The sequence below is a fragment of the Tachypleus tridentatus genome, chromosome 6 (assembly GCF_004210375.1).
Source record: "Tachypleus tridentatus isolate NWPU-2018 chromosome 6, ASM421037v1, whole genome shotgun sequence".
Taxonomy (NCBI): Eukaryota; Metazoa; Arthropoda; class Merostomata; order Xiphosura; family Limulidae; genus Tachypleus; species Tachypleus tridentatus.
In genome coordinates, this window is record NC_134830.1 from 146,851,991 (window position 1) to 146,868,481 (window position 16,491).

The 16,491-nt window shown below is 32.8% G+C and overlaps 1 protein-coding gene across 1 annotated transcript in view; it reads right to left on the minus strand.

Annotated features, from left to right (window-relative positions):
- Positions 1-16,036, minus strand: part of LOC143251758 (pelle-like serine/threonine-protein kinase pik-1) — a 28,397-nt gene extending 12,361 nt beyond the window's left edge. The window contains exons 1-7 of the mRNA XM_076503001.1: positions 16,004-16,036; positions 13,791-14,001; positions 13,117-13,301; positions 9,191-9,267; positions 7,856-7,970; positions 6,770-6,885; positions 2,060-2,249 (exon numbers count right to left, since the gene is read on the minus strand). Of these exons, the coding sequence (XP_076359116.1) occupies positions 2,060-2,249; positions 6,770-6,885; positions 7,856-7,970; positions 9,191-9,267; positions 13,117-13,301; positions 13,791-14,001; positions 16,004-16,036 (927 nt within the window). The remainder of the gene's footprint in view (positions 1-2,059; positions 2,250-6,769; positions 6,886-7,855; positions 7,971-9,190; positions 9,268-13,116; positions 13,302-13,790; positions 14,002-16,003) is intronic.
- Positions 16,037-16,491: the final 455 nt, after the last annotated feature.

The window sequence follows — 16,491 nt, forward strand, 5'->3', positions numbered from 1 at the left end:
ACTTTTTATTAACATAATGTGTGTGTGTGTGTTTTCATATAGCAAAGCCACATTGGTCTGTCTGCTGAGTCTGCTGAGGGGAATCAAACCCCTCATGTTAGCATTGTAAATCCATAGACTTACAGCTGTACTAGCGGGGAATGTATTAACATAATAAACATTAATAATGGAATAAAAATACATAAAGATATCACCAGTGAAAAGAAGAATGTACTGTTTTCAAGAATTATATTAATATGATATGATATGATGTCATCCTACATCAGTGTTTTGAGGTGTGATAATCTGGTAGTAAGTTTTCAACAGTTATATATGAAATTTATATGGGGGTCCCGAACCCACCCCCCATGGTCTTCCTCATATCATTCTGTATCACTGTGTCAAGTTTGTTGATGATTGATCACAAAATATGGAAATTTATAAGAAACAGATACACATGTACATGTTGACATTTACTTATACAGAAGATGGAAGGCCTAACCCCCACTCCTTTCAATGGCATTCCTCATGTCATCCTATATCACTAAGTCAAGTTTAGTGCTAGTTAACCAAATAAAGTGGAAACATATAAAAAACAAGTATGAAATAATATATATATCTGGTCATCCCTTAAATAATGTCCAATTTTAGGTTCAGAAAAAGAGAAAGGATTTCAAATACTTTTAATGTTATTTAATCAATAATGTATGTTCCATTATTAATAATTACTTCTTGCCAACAATTCACAAGCTTCTGAATGCCACTTCTATAAAATTAATGGGGTTTGGAGGAAAAGAATGCAGAGAGGGTAGTTTCAACATCTTCATGTGTTCCAAGCTCTTTTCCATCAAAATAGTTCTGCAAACTTCAGAATAGATGATAATCAGATGGAGCAAGGTCTGAAGAATAAGGAGGTCATGGACATTTTTTCCCAGTATAGCTCTTCAGTCTTTGCAGAGTGATCCTTGCTGTATGTTGCTGTGCATTATCCTGGCGTAACACAACACCTTTACAATTGATCAAAGCAGGCCTCTTTTCCCTCAGTGCAACATTCAAATGCTCTAACTGTTTACAACAGAAGTCTGATGTAATTGGTACATTGAGTGGATCACACCAGCAACAACCCACCAAATATTTAACAAGTCTTTCCTAGGGTGGAAATCCATTTTGGGCTGTGCTTTAGCCAGTTTACCTGCACTGGGCCATTTTTTACGGTGCTTAACATTTTTATAATATATCTGTATTTCACCTTGTCATTAACCTGTCCAAAAAATGTAGTTATGTTCACAAGAATGCAGAGAAGTGCAAATGTCCACTTTTGCTCTAACATTGGCTTCTGTCAAATCATGGTTGACCCATTTTCCAAGTTTTGACAACTTTCCACGCTGTTGTAGATAACAGTGAATTGTTGAATGGATTGAATTAAGTTTCTGTGCTAGTTTTCAACTGTAACAGCACAATTTCAAGTGCAGCCAGCAGCAAGTCATCATTAAACTCAAAAGGACAACCTGAATGTGGTGCATCACTTAAGCTGTAATCACCTCATCTGAACTTCTGAAATAACATTTTCTTTCACTGAGAGGCTCTGCACCGTAAACACCATGAATGTTTTGTGTAGTTTCTGCTACACAATGGCCTTTTTTAAACTCAAAGCATTATATGCCATGTTTTAGTCATTAAAGCATTCTTTAAAGATGGAAATGATGATGCACTTTCTGTATTAAATTTTCAGACATTACTTATGGGATGACCTGATACAATGGTATATTTTTTGCCTGGACACGCTTTGTTTTATACAGTAGACTATCTAAAGTACTTATCTATTGAACAGATGAAATAAAAATTTATTAGTAACAGATAATACACGGAAATTGTGCTTATACATATTTTCTTAATATAATAAACATTAAACATGCAATAAAATATGCAAAAGTACCAATACTGAAAAGACTATTTTTGAGAATTCTGCCAACATGAAATTAGTTGGGAGGATCCAACCCCTCATAGCTCTTTCTCATATAACCCTATGTTACTGTGTCAAATTGTGCATTTGTGGTAGTTTTATCATAAATTGACTTACAACACCATAACTATAGACATCAACTTTTGTTGATAACTGGTTATCTCTAAGGTACTCTGGTGGTAAGTAAACTTGCGTCCCATGAACCCTGGTGACCTTAACATGAGTATCTTCACCAGAAGGACCTTCCCTTGTCAGACCAAAATCTCCAATCTTTGGTTCCATGTTAACATCAAGCAAAATGTTGGCACTATTAAAATATTAAAAGAAACTAATGAGACCATCAGCACATTCATTATCAACTGTGAGTGTGAACATTTATCTTGACCATGTACAAATAGCTTTCAATACACAACACACACAACTATAGTCCTATGTTTATATAACACAGAATTACTGTTATTAACTGACAACAATACTGAAGGTTTAAAAAACTGGAGAAGGAAGGGCTATGGACCTTCATATGAAATAAGATCCTGTCTAACAGAGTTGGAGACCATTGGTAGCAGTTTCAAGCTTATCAGATACAAACAGATTTAAACCAATACACACAAATCCAACAAAAACACATAAAAACCAGTTAAACAAAATACTACTACAAATGAAAAACCAGTTAAACAAAATACTACTACAAATGAAAAAAAACAAACACAATCTCAGAAAACATTTATTCTTACCTAGAAAAGACTGACTCATTCACACCACAACTATATGGCACCTCACAAACCTGACTGTCCACTACAACTCATAATGTCGACCTATGAATCATTTAACTACAACCTTAGTAAACACAGTGTGGGCATTTTATAAACATGTAACATCAGCTGGCTCCTTTTTCAAAGACTCTTTTGACTTTAAATATATTTTTAATCAACTAATTCATAAAGCCTCTCCCTCTTCATAGATGTCCACACAACTGAAACCTGCAAGATAGCCTTAGAACTTTATATCCAAGACCTCAACCCACTGATACACATCCCCAGCAAACAATTATCAACCCTTATAGAATTCTCTACAACCAAAACTAACTTTATGTTCAATAACCAAAACTATCTACAAATAAATAGTCCAAGTATGGGGAATCCTGTGTCACCAGTTCTAGCCAACAATTTCACAACACAAATTGAATCACGAGCAATCAATTCAGCCTCACACCTATCACTACACTGGTACAGGTATGTTGATGATACAATTGCTGGATTCACATCTACAGAACACACACTTAGTTTTTTTCAATCACATTAACTCGATACACCCCAGCATTAAGTTCACCTCTGAACAGGAAAAAAACTAACCAAATACCATTTCTTAACCACAAGATCACTAGAACTGATACACAATTCAAAACAGAAATCCACAGAAAAGCCATCCACACTGGATTATACATTTCCTGGGACTCAACACATGAAACAAAACTCAACACATTAAGAAACCAAATAAACACAGCCACAAAATTATGCTCACCTGATAAAATAAAGATATCAACAAAATAAAGCAACACTTCATCAACATCAATAAAATTTCCTCAAAAAACCATTGAAAACACACACCTATATCAACAACAAAATCAAAAGTAATAAATCCCAAGATACAATAAACTACAAAATCTTATACTGCTGCATACCATATACTTCAAATGTCTACAAAAAAAATAACCAACATTTGGAAAAAACTTGTGACAAAACACAACATTCCAGTAAACACCAAATTTATTCAAAAACCAGGTACAAAACTAAAGTCCATACTATGTAAAAACTACACTGACAAACACAACACCAACATAATTTATAAAATACAATGCAACAGCTGCCACAACTTCAATATTGGAGAAACAAGCAGAAGAATGGAAACCAGATTCAAAGAACACAAAAAACACCTTCACCCGTTTTTGAACACAGCAAATCAAATAAATACAACATAACCATAGAAAACATCCAAATACTTAAAAGGGAAACAAATATAAACAGATGCAAAATCAAAGAATCCCTACTTATACAGCAACTAAAACAAAAATTAAACCAATGTAAAGGAATATCTTTACATCTATACTAATTAATAACCTAACATCCAACTGCAATGACCCTACAATCCCATTCCCGTTTAAACTCTCGTCCCTAAGAAAAGTGCCTTGAAGATGTTAACCTGAAGATGACCTAAGGTCGAAATGTTGTTCTATACTTTCTTTTAATTAAAATTTTAACACCATAATAGCTGTCTTGAGAATAGAGTTTCAAGTGTAGTGAAAAGTTGTTTTTTTTTATTTTGCACAAAGCTACACAAGTATTATCTGCTCCAGCTGTCAATAATTTAGCAGTGTAAAAATAGAGGGAAGGCAGCTAGTCATCACCACCTGCCGCCAACTCGTGGGCTATTCTTTTACCAATGAATAGTAGGATTGACCGTCACATTATAATACACCCACAGCAAATATGTTTGGTGTGACAGAGAATCGAACCAATAACCCTCAGATTATGAGTCAAGTACCCTAACCACCTAGCTATGCCTTCCCAGTGAAAAGTGAAACAATCAAGTAACAATGTAGGAAGTCAAGTAGAAATATCACTAACAAATCAAGTAACAATGTAAGAAACAAGCAGAAATATAACTAACAATGTAGCAAAGAAGAAGAAATATAACTAACAATGTAACAAAAAGTCAAGTAACAATGTAGAAAATCAAGTAGAAATATCACTAACAATGTAACAAACAAGTAACAATGAAGGAAGTCAAGTAGAAATATCACTAACAAATCAAGTAACAATGTAACAAACAAGTTAAGTTACACTGTCGGAAATCAAGTAAAAATATAACTAACAAATCAAGTAACAATGTAACAAACAAGTAGAAATATAACTAACAAATCAAGTAACAATATGGAAAATCAAGTAGAAATATAACTAAAAAATCAAGTAACAACATGGAAAAATCAAGTAGAAATATAACTAACAAATCAAGTAACAGTGTAACAAATAAATTTAGCACTAATGACAAACCTGTGGACTCAAACTTTTCATTTGTTAAAAAAAGGAAGAGTGTTTGATAAATCAGCCTTATGCTTGGCAATAAACCTTTGTCAAATAACCACGTCAGAAACTGACTTACACAACTAAGTGAGACAAGAAAAGTTAAACCCACTTCTGAGAGACCACTGATGATAAGTAAATCACTTCCACTGATAAGTCTAAAATGAAGAATACTGAATGGATCATATTAATAAGGGCACCACCCAAGAAGGTAACCCCTGAAGTTGTTTGATGGACCGCATAAAAGTTAGGCATGAAGCCAAAGAATATTGGTTGCTGGATGACAAATTTTCAGTTGAGGATGACAAAAGACCAGAGAGGTTAGAAAAGATTTAGATAGTCCTGAAGATAGTGGAGGAGTGGAAACCAAAGCTGAACCAGACAAAAGAGTGTCATCAAAAAAAACTTCACAGGATGTGGAAAAAATTAGTGGAAGAACCTTTAATAACAGATGAATTAAAAGCAATGCATAAAGATGAAGATTAATCCAATCTTGGATAGGAGTTAAGCATTCCAGTGTGTGGCAAAATCATTGATCTGAGACATTCTCAGATGACAGCAGATCCAACAAAAAACTTGAAAATGAAGCATCCATTCCATGGGTAGGGTTGCATTAGGATGAGATAACTCATCAGGGATTAAATTCATTACACATGGAGGCAGTCAAGTAGTTAAGGTACAAAGGGAAGAGGAGAGGCAGGTCACATTCACTTGAAATTCCACAGAATCGGGAATACCAGCAAAAACAGACTGTTTGAGAAAAGAAGATTCTCTGGGATCTCTAAAGACTGAAGCAAGAAAGTGAACTCCCTCCAGCAAGGCATCTCTCTCCAGAAGAGCCAAAAAACAAACAAACCAAGGTACCAAGGAGAAAACAGAAGCCAATAACATGGCCAAAGTAGAAGTCAATAAATGCCAAAGATCATCCAAAAATTGCTCAAAAAAATCTGTGATAAGTTTCAGCAATAAGTGTAAAAATGGAAAAAGTACAAAACTATTGAGACTGACAGGTGAATTCTGTAAAACTGGTACTGTTTAAAATAAACTGTGGCATTCCGTTCAAAGAACTAAAAAGGAAGAAGAGACTTAACCTCTGAGATTACAAATAAGGTTTCTCCAGATGATGGAAAACCATGGCATGTTAATCCAATAAACAAGGAAGACAAGGCATAGCAGCATCCTCTGAGTGACACAAGACCTGTGAGGTGTTAGAAGAGGAGCATCAGACAACTCCATGTCCACTCTTTGTTTTTTTTAAGGGAAAATAAACAATAAAGTCAAGACCCACTAGAGCGTGTCTTAAGGAAAATGTCAAAAAAAAGTAATAACACTGAAAACAAACATGCAGAATTCACATAATTTCTGCTATCAAGAAAAACGGATAAGAAGAATTAACAAGAAGATTATTTACAGTTGTAAACAATATAGTGGGATAATTCACAATAATGCTTAATTGGACAGAGAAACCTTTGTGCAAAGCTAAACTGTGAAAGAAGGCAAGTATTTTCAGAAGCCATGTGTAACATCTTTCTTAGTGCATTAAACAAACTTCATGGGTAATTTAATATTCATGGATAGTTTCAAGCTTGTGGTAAGTTTGAACCCCAGTAGTCATCTGTACTTTTATATGTATCTCAGCTAATTAATATACAAAACTAAAATAAATTAAATCCAAATGCTTCTGAAATGTAACTAGAAATAAAATTTTAAAATTAATTAACACATGCAAATAAAAATATGGTTTTACCTCTTAATATCTCCATGTACCAACATAGGTGATGAGGTGTGTAGATAATTCAGTCCTCTGGCTGTTCCTTCTGCGATGATGCCTCGTTGTATCCATGTTAATGGTGGATTATTCTTCTGTCAAACATTTTTAGTTACCAACTCAGAGAATGCATAAATATAGATTACTCAGTTGTGAAACTGATGTAACCAGGTCAAATACATGTACACATTAGAGTAATTAATATCAGAACTGCCAATACTGTAGCTGTAACCAGGTCAAATACACATATGAAAATAGTAGCTAAATATTTAATTCTTAAAAGAAACTATACATTCTAATATATCTTTTGATTTATCTAAATACTGCTGTGTTCATATAAACAGCTTGTCAATTTTCATGGCACCACTTCACACCATAACAACCTATCAGTGTATGTTACAGCCCTCCTCACCAGGATAATGTCAGTAAATACTACAGAACTCCTCACCATAACAACCTGTCAGTATATGTTAAAATATTAAAGAGAAATAATTTACTAATGAACAAAATTACAGAACTGTTGAACCTTTAAACTTAAACAATACATTTTGATAATACCCATTTATAGTTGATATTACCTGTTTTTAGTACCACTCATCTTTAAAACAAAACACAGAACATTTCAAGCCCTTTAAAGTAAGAGAAAAGTTGAAAAAGCTCTGAGTTAACTACAATTAACTTGAAAAACCATTTAGACAGAGGCTCATACTACACATTGATACATTCTTAATGAAACATTTATCCCTCTAACCTTGTCAACCGTTCTGTCCAAATGACATGTAATGTAACCCTTAAGTAATCCTTCACATCAAATTAATCTTAAGTATAATTCAAATAAGCTTTCACCTGGTTAGTTTCTCTCATGATTACTTTAACTAATAAACAAACTAAAAATAATTTATTTTTACCTCTATAACAGTCATATCTTTTTACATTATCCAAACGTAATAGACCCAACCAATTAATTTTTCACAACACTGATTCTAACCTCAAATAACAAATGATATTCTAAATAAATTTAACACCAAGAAAGGCTTAACTTTGGTGTCTGTGTTCATTACTCACCCTTAATAATAACCAATCTTCTACAGATCCATTAGCCATAAACTGGTAGACCAAACAAGGTTCTGGTCCGTCAAGGCTAACTCCATACAATGGTAGAATGTTATCTATTCTATGGCTAATTGGTAAAAAAAAAAAAAAAAAAAAAAGAGACAGTGATCTTTTTGTACAGCTTCAAACTTTAATAACTATTAAAATAAAGAAAAAATTTAATGAATAATTTATTTCCTACAAACAAATATTAGTTAATAACCTACTAAATGTAAAATAAATTCTCAAACACTGAAAACAACAAGTTAGCCTTCGATTCAGAGTAGCATATACTTAGTAAGTTATACTGCAAAATTAAGTTTGGGTAAATTAATTGTTAGTGATGAATACTATATTATGTAATTTAAAACTAAAATCAGAAAATGTTGTTTGATGCTTTTATGTAGTACGTACTTCAAACTACATATCATTAACTTTTAAAACATACTGTCAATATTCATTAGTTTTAGAGCAGAGCTACAGTGGGCTATAAGTTGTGCCACCAACAGAAATTCAAATCTTTAATTTTTTTAGCATTGTAAGTCTGTAAACTTACTGCTGTCCTATCACAGTCAATGTTTTAAACTCTGCACAGTTGAATAATAAATGAAACACACAATATTCTAACCACATTTAAGTATGTTTTGTATCTATTTTTCTAACATAGAACATTATTAGAACTTTTGGCCCATCAAATGTTTTCAGTATAAAATTCCAATATCATTCCAACTATCACTTCCTAACACTATATTAATCATTCACTGGTTAAAAGACTGTTTCAGCCCACATCAGTTATGTACTGTTCTACTCTATTCTCTTATTAATGTTATTTTCATCCAAATTTGTTTCTCATCAAGCACAAAGCTACTATCTACCAACTACATATATCAAAACCCAATGTTTAGTGCTACAAGTCAACAGAATACAACTGAGTCACTTGAGATAATAAAATTTGGAACATACCAACTCACCTCAACTACAATATTTAACTACCTAATGACTGTTTGAAAATGAAATCTATTCTCCATTAAAGTGTGAACTGAAACTCGTTACCATAACAAATAGGTTTTTGTTAGCAAACAGATAACTGCATAATTATTTCAGCTGAACTATTAACAAAAATAAATAACATAGAACAATTCCTACATCTGATGCTAAATACAATGAACTATCAAACAACATCCAAGACAAAATAAAACAAAATTTTCTAACACATAAACAAAAGGTCTTCATGAAAATAAGTTTGTTTTTACACAATATAAACAGATAAAAAAGCAGATAATAAATATGTTAGACATTTCAACCCACCTGTACAATATTTTCATCTCATTCAATGACTGCTTTAAGCTAACTTGTTGTTGGGAAACACTGTCATGACCACCTCTCTAAGTAAATACATATTAAAATAAAAATATATACAATTAATGTTTTTCTTTTTACAAAACTTTTAAATAATGTGAGCACACACACAACCTCAGCACATTTAAAGTCTGAAACCAACATACCCTTGATCTTCGTTACAGCCTTTTAACATATTGTATAAAGTGACTTATACTCAATACTGTCAAATTTCTCATTTAGTAACTTGTGTCAAAATTCAAAGCTAAACAAAAGTAACCTTGATGGTGAAACAGGAAGAAACTGCCACTTGAAGAAATACTGGTAGAATTATATTAGGAATTATACAATCTACTTATCTAATAAATTGGTCACAATACAATCTATGTACATAACATATTGGTCACTACACAATCTACTTATGTATTATATTAGTCACTATACAATCTAGTTATGTAATATATTGGCCACTATACAATCTAGTAACATAATGTTATTGGCCACTATACAATCTAGTTATGTTTTATAGTGGCCACTAAACAAGCTACTTAAGTTTTATAGTGGCCACTATACAATCTACTTACATTTTATATTGGACACTATACAATCTACTTACGTTTTATATTGGACACTATACAATCTACTTGTGTAATATATAGATCACTATACAATATAATTATATATTATATTGGTCACTGTACAATCTAGTTATATATTATATTAGACACTATACAATCTAGTTACATATTATATTGGTCAATGTACAATTTAGTTACATATTATACTGGCCACTATACAATCTAGTTACATATTATATTGGCCACTGTACAATCTAGTTACATATTATATTGGCCACTGTACAATCTAGTTACATATTATATTGGTCACTCTACAATCTACTTGCATTTTATATTGGCCACTATACAATCTACTTGCATTTTATATTGGCCACTATACAATCTACTTGCATTTTATATTGGCCACTATACAATCTACTTGCATTTTATATTGGCCACGGTACAATCTACTTGTGTATTATATTGGTCACTAGAATCTAGTTATGTATTATATTGATCATTATATGATCTACTTGTGTATTATATTGGTCACTATACAATCTGCACATGTATTACAATGGTCACTATAGAATCAACTTTTGTAATATCATGGTCACAATACAATCTACTTGTGTATTATATTAGACACCATACAATCTACTTGTGTATTATATTGGTCACTGTACAATCTACTTGTGTAATACATAGATCACTATACAATCTAATTATATATTATATTGGTCACTGTACAATCTAGTTATATATTATATTGGTCACTATACAATCTAGTTACATATTATATTGGTCACTGTACAATTTAGTTACATATTATATTGGTCACTGTACAATTTAGTTACATATTATATTGGTCACTGTACAATTTAGTTACATATTATATTGGTCACTCTACAATCTACTTGTGTTTTATATTGGCCACTATGCAATCTACTTGCGTTTTATATTGGCCACTATACAATCTACTTGCGTTTTATATTGGCCACTATACAATCTACTTGCGTTTTATACTGGCCACTATACATTCTAGTTATGTAATATATTGGCCACTATACAATCTACTTGTGTATTATATTGGCCACTATAAAATCTACTTGTGTATTATATTGGCCACTATAAAATCTACTTATATATTATATTGGTCACTAGAATCTAGTTATGTATTATACTGATCATTATATGATCGACTTGTGTATTATATTGGTCACTATACAATCAATGTATGTAATATATTGGTCACTGTACAATCTGCTTATGTAATATACTGGTCAGCGTACAATCTGCTTATGTAATATACTGGTCACCGTACAATCTACTTACATATTATATTGGTCACTAGACAATCATCTACAACAACGTTTTGAAAGTTTTCTGCCTTTGTCTTCAGACTTCATTTTGAAACAAAATGTTTTTGCACATTATATTTTTTTTATGTTACATTTCTTTATGGAAATACTAACAATTTTGAGCAACGTGGTAATATCTATAAAACAATTTTTATTAAATTAATATTATTACTGAAAAGTATGAATCTGTTGATGCCACTGTACTACATTACATATGTTGTTTTATGTTTCCATTCTTCTATGGTCACTAGTATTATTAATATCTGAACCCATAAAGCATAGTTTCAGTTATTTTTTCCCTATCTGTTAATTTGGTGCAAAGAGGCTGTTTATTCACATTTCACAAAAGAAAGTACTTGTTTATTTTGTTTAGAGATTATAAATGTGTCATATTAAGTTACCTCTGACATCCAACAGGTTTACAGCTCTTGGCTTAATTAATCAGCAATAATTTTTCATGATAAAATAAAAACAAATTAGCTTGTGGAATAGCTTATTCTGAGTCAATAGCAATGACATCTGTTTGATCATAAATACAATAATTAAACAGAAAGATAATTTTTAGTGTCAAAATTCAAAACAAGTATTTTAAGATGTCATTTTGAAACACCAAATCTGCCACTAAGTAAACCATCTCTTTTTAAATAGAATAAATATGACACATTTATAATCTCTAAACAAAATAAACAAGTACTTTCTTTTGTGAAATGTGAATAAACAGCCTCTTTGCACCAAATTAACAGATAGGGAAAAAATAACTGAAACTATGCTTTATGGGTTCAGGTATTAATAATACTAGTGACCATAGAAGAATGGAAACATAAAACAAGATATGTAATGTAGTACAGTCACATCAACAGATTCATACTTTTCAGTAATAATATTAATTTAATAAAAACTGACTTGTTTTAACACTTTATTATTTGTTGTAATTGTGTATGTCTTGCATCAAGGAAAATTGAATTAAGATATTAACTATACAGTTTTTTCTCTGACCAAATGAAGTTTTTTTTCCCACATACTTAGTTTCTCTCTGTTTAAGTTATATTACTTCATTTCTGAAGTTCTGTAATACTTCAATTACTACCTTTTTGTTTCTTATTGTAAGACTTGAACAGAACAAAGTTTACTACCAGTTTTAACCTTCTACATTCACTAATAAAATGAAGATAAACCTATTTTTGTGTTATATGATAGACTGTTTCTTAAAGTCTGTAAAGTAGTTGTATACATCATTTTTGACAGTGTGTGGGTGATTTCTAAGAGTAAAGCCATATCGAGCTATCTGCTGAGTCCACCGAGGGGAATCAAACCCCTGATTTTAGCATTATAAATCTGTAGACTAGCAGGGGACTTTTTTTGAGAGATCCACAAGAGAAATGTTTTATTACCTATTTTATTTATGAATAGAAGAACATAATTTAGACTAATTATACACCAAGACTTAATACAATATACTGTTTGTAATTTATTTCGACTATCACCCGGGTTTTTAATGCACATGCATTCAGCTAAATTATGTATGTCTTCTACAGGTGCAAACCATTTAATAAACAACAGAATATAATGGAACAATTTGAATCACAAAATAAATTACTTAACATAAATGTAAGAACTCATGTCTGAAAAGATAAACTGTTTTTGTTTAGAATAAGTACTTAACTCTTTAACAAATGAAACCTGATGAATTTAAAATAAGAAGAACATACCCTGTTACCTATTACAGATAACAGTTTACCCAGGTTGGTGGACATGTAGCATAATAAAATGTAATTACGTTCAATATGGTACATTTTTATTTAAAGTTATGTTTAGCATCTCTCAAGCTTTGTTAATTAAACATCATAATTCTAAGAGAAACAGATATAAGATAAAACCTTAGTGTCTCTTGCATCCTAAAGAAAAACTAAGATTACATATGGAAAATTTGAAAACAAAAGTTACTTATTTCATTAAATTTTAATTAAATATTACATACAGCTATCAGTCTTTTCACAGCCACAATATTCCCTTTCCAATCCCCTTTGTAAACTACTCCAAAACCACCTCGTCCTAATATACAACTTTGGCTAAATTCATCTGTGGAACAGAGTAGGTCCTTGTAAGGAATTTTCAATATCTGCAGACCTTCCTCTAAATTATTTAAATTGCATCCATTTGCACCTAATAAATATACAATAAAATAAAATAATTATCAGTCTGAAATGTACCTGGCTGCATAAATATCCCTGGAAAAAAATAACTGTTAAACAAGTAGCACTCTATTACGTGGTCTATGTAAGAACCATACATGTACACAGTAGCTGATGTAACCCTGTCTAGCATATAACTACTAGCAGTACCACGTATGCCCTGATTACGGTATACTAATTAGCAAGAAATGACCAGTAATACCAAGCAGTGCTCAAAAGAGAGAGTAACACAGAGATACACATACCTCCATTTCTCTAATTCATCATTTCCAGTACCTAACTTCTTGTGTATCTTGATTAAGGATTCCAAATAATGAAAAATACTATCACCATTTCATGCACTAGTATACCCCTCATTCTAAATCCTCACTTCGAGCACAGGTAACTTCGTACTTCATGATAAAATGAACATACCAGAAAAGATATCACTTAGTTTAAGTATAATAAACTTTCTTCTCACCCCCTTTTCCAGTATTCTTAGTTTTTTCTTCAGCAATTACAGCCAAAGATTTTTCCAATTTTTTCACATCCAGGAAGTTCTTGGCTGCATTGCATGAGATGTCTGATTCACAATTGTCCGAGAGAGAATGTTCATCAACAATATCACTGCTACTAATATTAGTCTTAAAAAATGAAGACAATTCCTGGTCAGCAAGCCTATCAAAATACAACTCAAATTAGTTACTACACACAAACATTTAAGCATGTCTTCAAAAAATTATAAATCCTCAAAAAACAAATAGCATGTTTATTTTTCTGATATTGTATACAATTCTTTTTTTAAATTTTCATTTGACACATGCAGGACTAAAGTATATTTTCTTATCTGAAAATGTATTTCAGACAGTTACTTCCTTCTCTGCACAGAAAAAGAATGATGACTTAGTGCCACTGCCACGAAGAGTTGTGCACCTACAAAAATTGAATGAAGCACCCTCTTCATTCCAGACTACAATGTAATAATAACTAGACTACAGAACAATATCCATCATGAGCGATAGCATTTAAATAAGGCTGATGGGGGGGGGGGGGATAAGTACCATAATGAGGCATCACTCAGATGGAGACTGTAAACATTCAAGTAAGAAATACTCTTCATCCAACAGAAGAAAACATTGTTGTATTTAGAGCCTTTTGAGTGATGTTAGAGTGCTGAGTATGTTGGAAGAATGTAAGATTGTACAATGTGATCATAGTGGACCAAGAAACAAACAATCCAGTTGTAGAAAGCAGTGGGCACACAATCAAGTGAACACCTGTTCATTTCTGTAATACAAGACATCACAGGTTACCAGACAGATGAAACTGATGATGACAACAATGAAGGCATTGCTCATCTGGAAACTCTAACGTCAACAGGGTCTAGGTGTCTAGAACTTTATCACCCTCCCAAATCAAGAATGTGAAGCATTGTTGAACAGATGTATGTCCTGACAAGATCCAGTGTTGTGTAAGACTGAATGAAGGATGCCCAGTATTGTATGAAACTGAACAAAGGATGTTGATTGTTGTTTAGGAGTGAATGAGAAATGTCCAGTGATGTGTAAGACTGAATGAAGGATGCCAAGTGTTGTGTAAGACTGAATGAAGAATGTCCAGTGTTGTGAAGAATGAATGAGGGATTTCAAGTGTTATGTAAAACTGAACGAGGGATGTTGACTGTTGTTTAAGACTGAATGAAGGATGCCCAATGTTGTGTGAGACTGAATGAGGGATGCCCAATGTTGTGTGAGACTGAACGAGGGATGCCCAATGTTGTGTGAGACTGAACGAGGGATGCTCAATGTTGTGTGAAGACTGAATGAGGGACGCTCAGTGTTGTTTAAGACTGAATGAGGGGTGTCAAGTGTTGTTTAAGACTGAATGAGGGATGCCCAATGTTGGTGTGAGACTGACTGAGGGGTGTCAAGTGTTGTTTAAGACTGAATGAGGGATGCCCAATGTTGGTGTGAGACTGACTGAGGGATGTCAAGTGTTATGTAAAACTGAATGAGGGATGCTCAATGTTGTGTAAGACCGAATGAGGGACGCTCAGTGTTGTTTAAGACTGAATGAGGGATGCCCAATGTTGGTGTGAGACTGACTGAGGGATGTCAAGTGTTATGTAAAACTGAATGAGGGATGCTCAATGTTGTGTAAGACTGAATAAGGGATGCTCAGTGTTGTTTGAGACTGAATGAGGGGTGTCAAGTGTTGTTTAAGACTGAATGAGGGATGTTGACTGTTGTTTAAGACTGAATGAAGGATGTCCAGTGTTGTAAAGACTGAATGAGGGATGCCCAGTGTTGTGTAAGACTGAATGAGGGATGTTGACTAGCTTTGGTAATCAAAGGCTCTTTGTCTCAAAGAAGTAAAAAATGCAACTGAATTGTCCCTATATCCTGGGGGAAAAGAACTCTTTAGTGAATCAAATAGTGAGTGAGGGTTAAGATCAACTTGTAGATCTCAACCAGAAATTCCTCCCAGAGAAGGAAGAGGAGGTCACTGGTTAAGAGGCTTCTTTAGATGGAATAAGCATCAGTCCACACAATAACAGAAATTAATGTATCTCCTTTGGTAATGCTCTCATGACAAGACTGGAAAAAGCAGGCCATGCCTAACCTGAAGGGACAAGAACTGAAAAATCCAATTTTCATAAGCAAAGCAGGGAAAGTAAGAGGTAGACTAACATACCAGGGCATACAGAAAAGTATACCAAATATCCATCTTAATCATTGACAACATAAGAAACAACAACTGTCTCAGATTGAGGTAAACATCTGAACATCCATCTTGAACTGAGGAATGTCAAGAAATTGGTTCAGGCATGGCAGATTTATGACATATCAACAAAATCCCATCTGCCATAGAAATGTAAAAATTAATGAATTAAAGGGTTACAGAATCCTTCTGTGACATACCCAAGAATCTCTGAAAGTTTAATGATAATCAAAGGTTGAGAAGTTGGACAATTTTTCGTCATAGGCAGACAGACTCACAGAAAAAAGCCACATTATGGTATAGAAGATAATTGAAGAAATTTATAAAGATAGTTTACTTAATCTATTAGTCCTTCATCCTACCACTGTAGTAATTCAAACTTCACTGTAGAACCCTTCCATAGACTTACGTTTCCTCCAAGTTTAGGCTTTACCTTCCTCTGCACACTACACCAGGTCCTG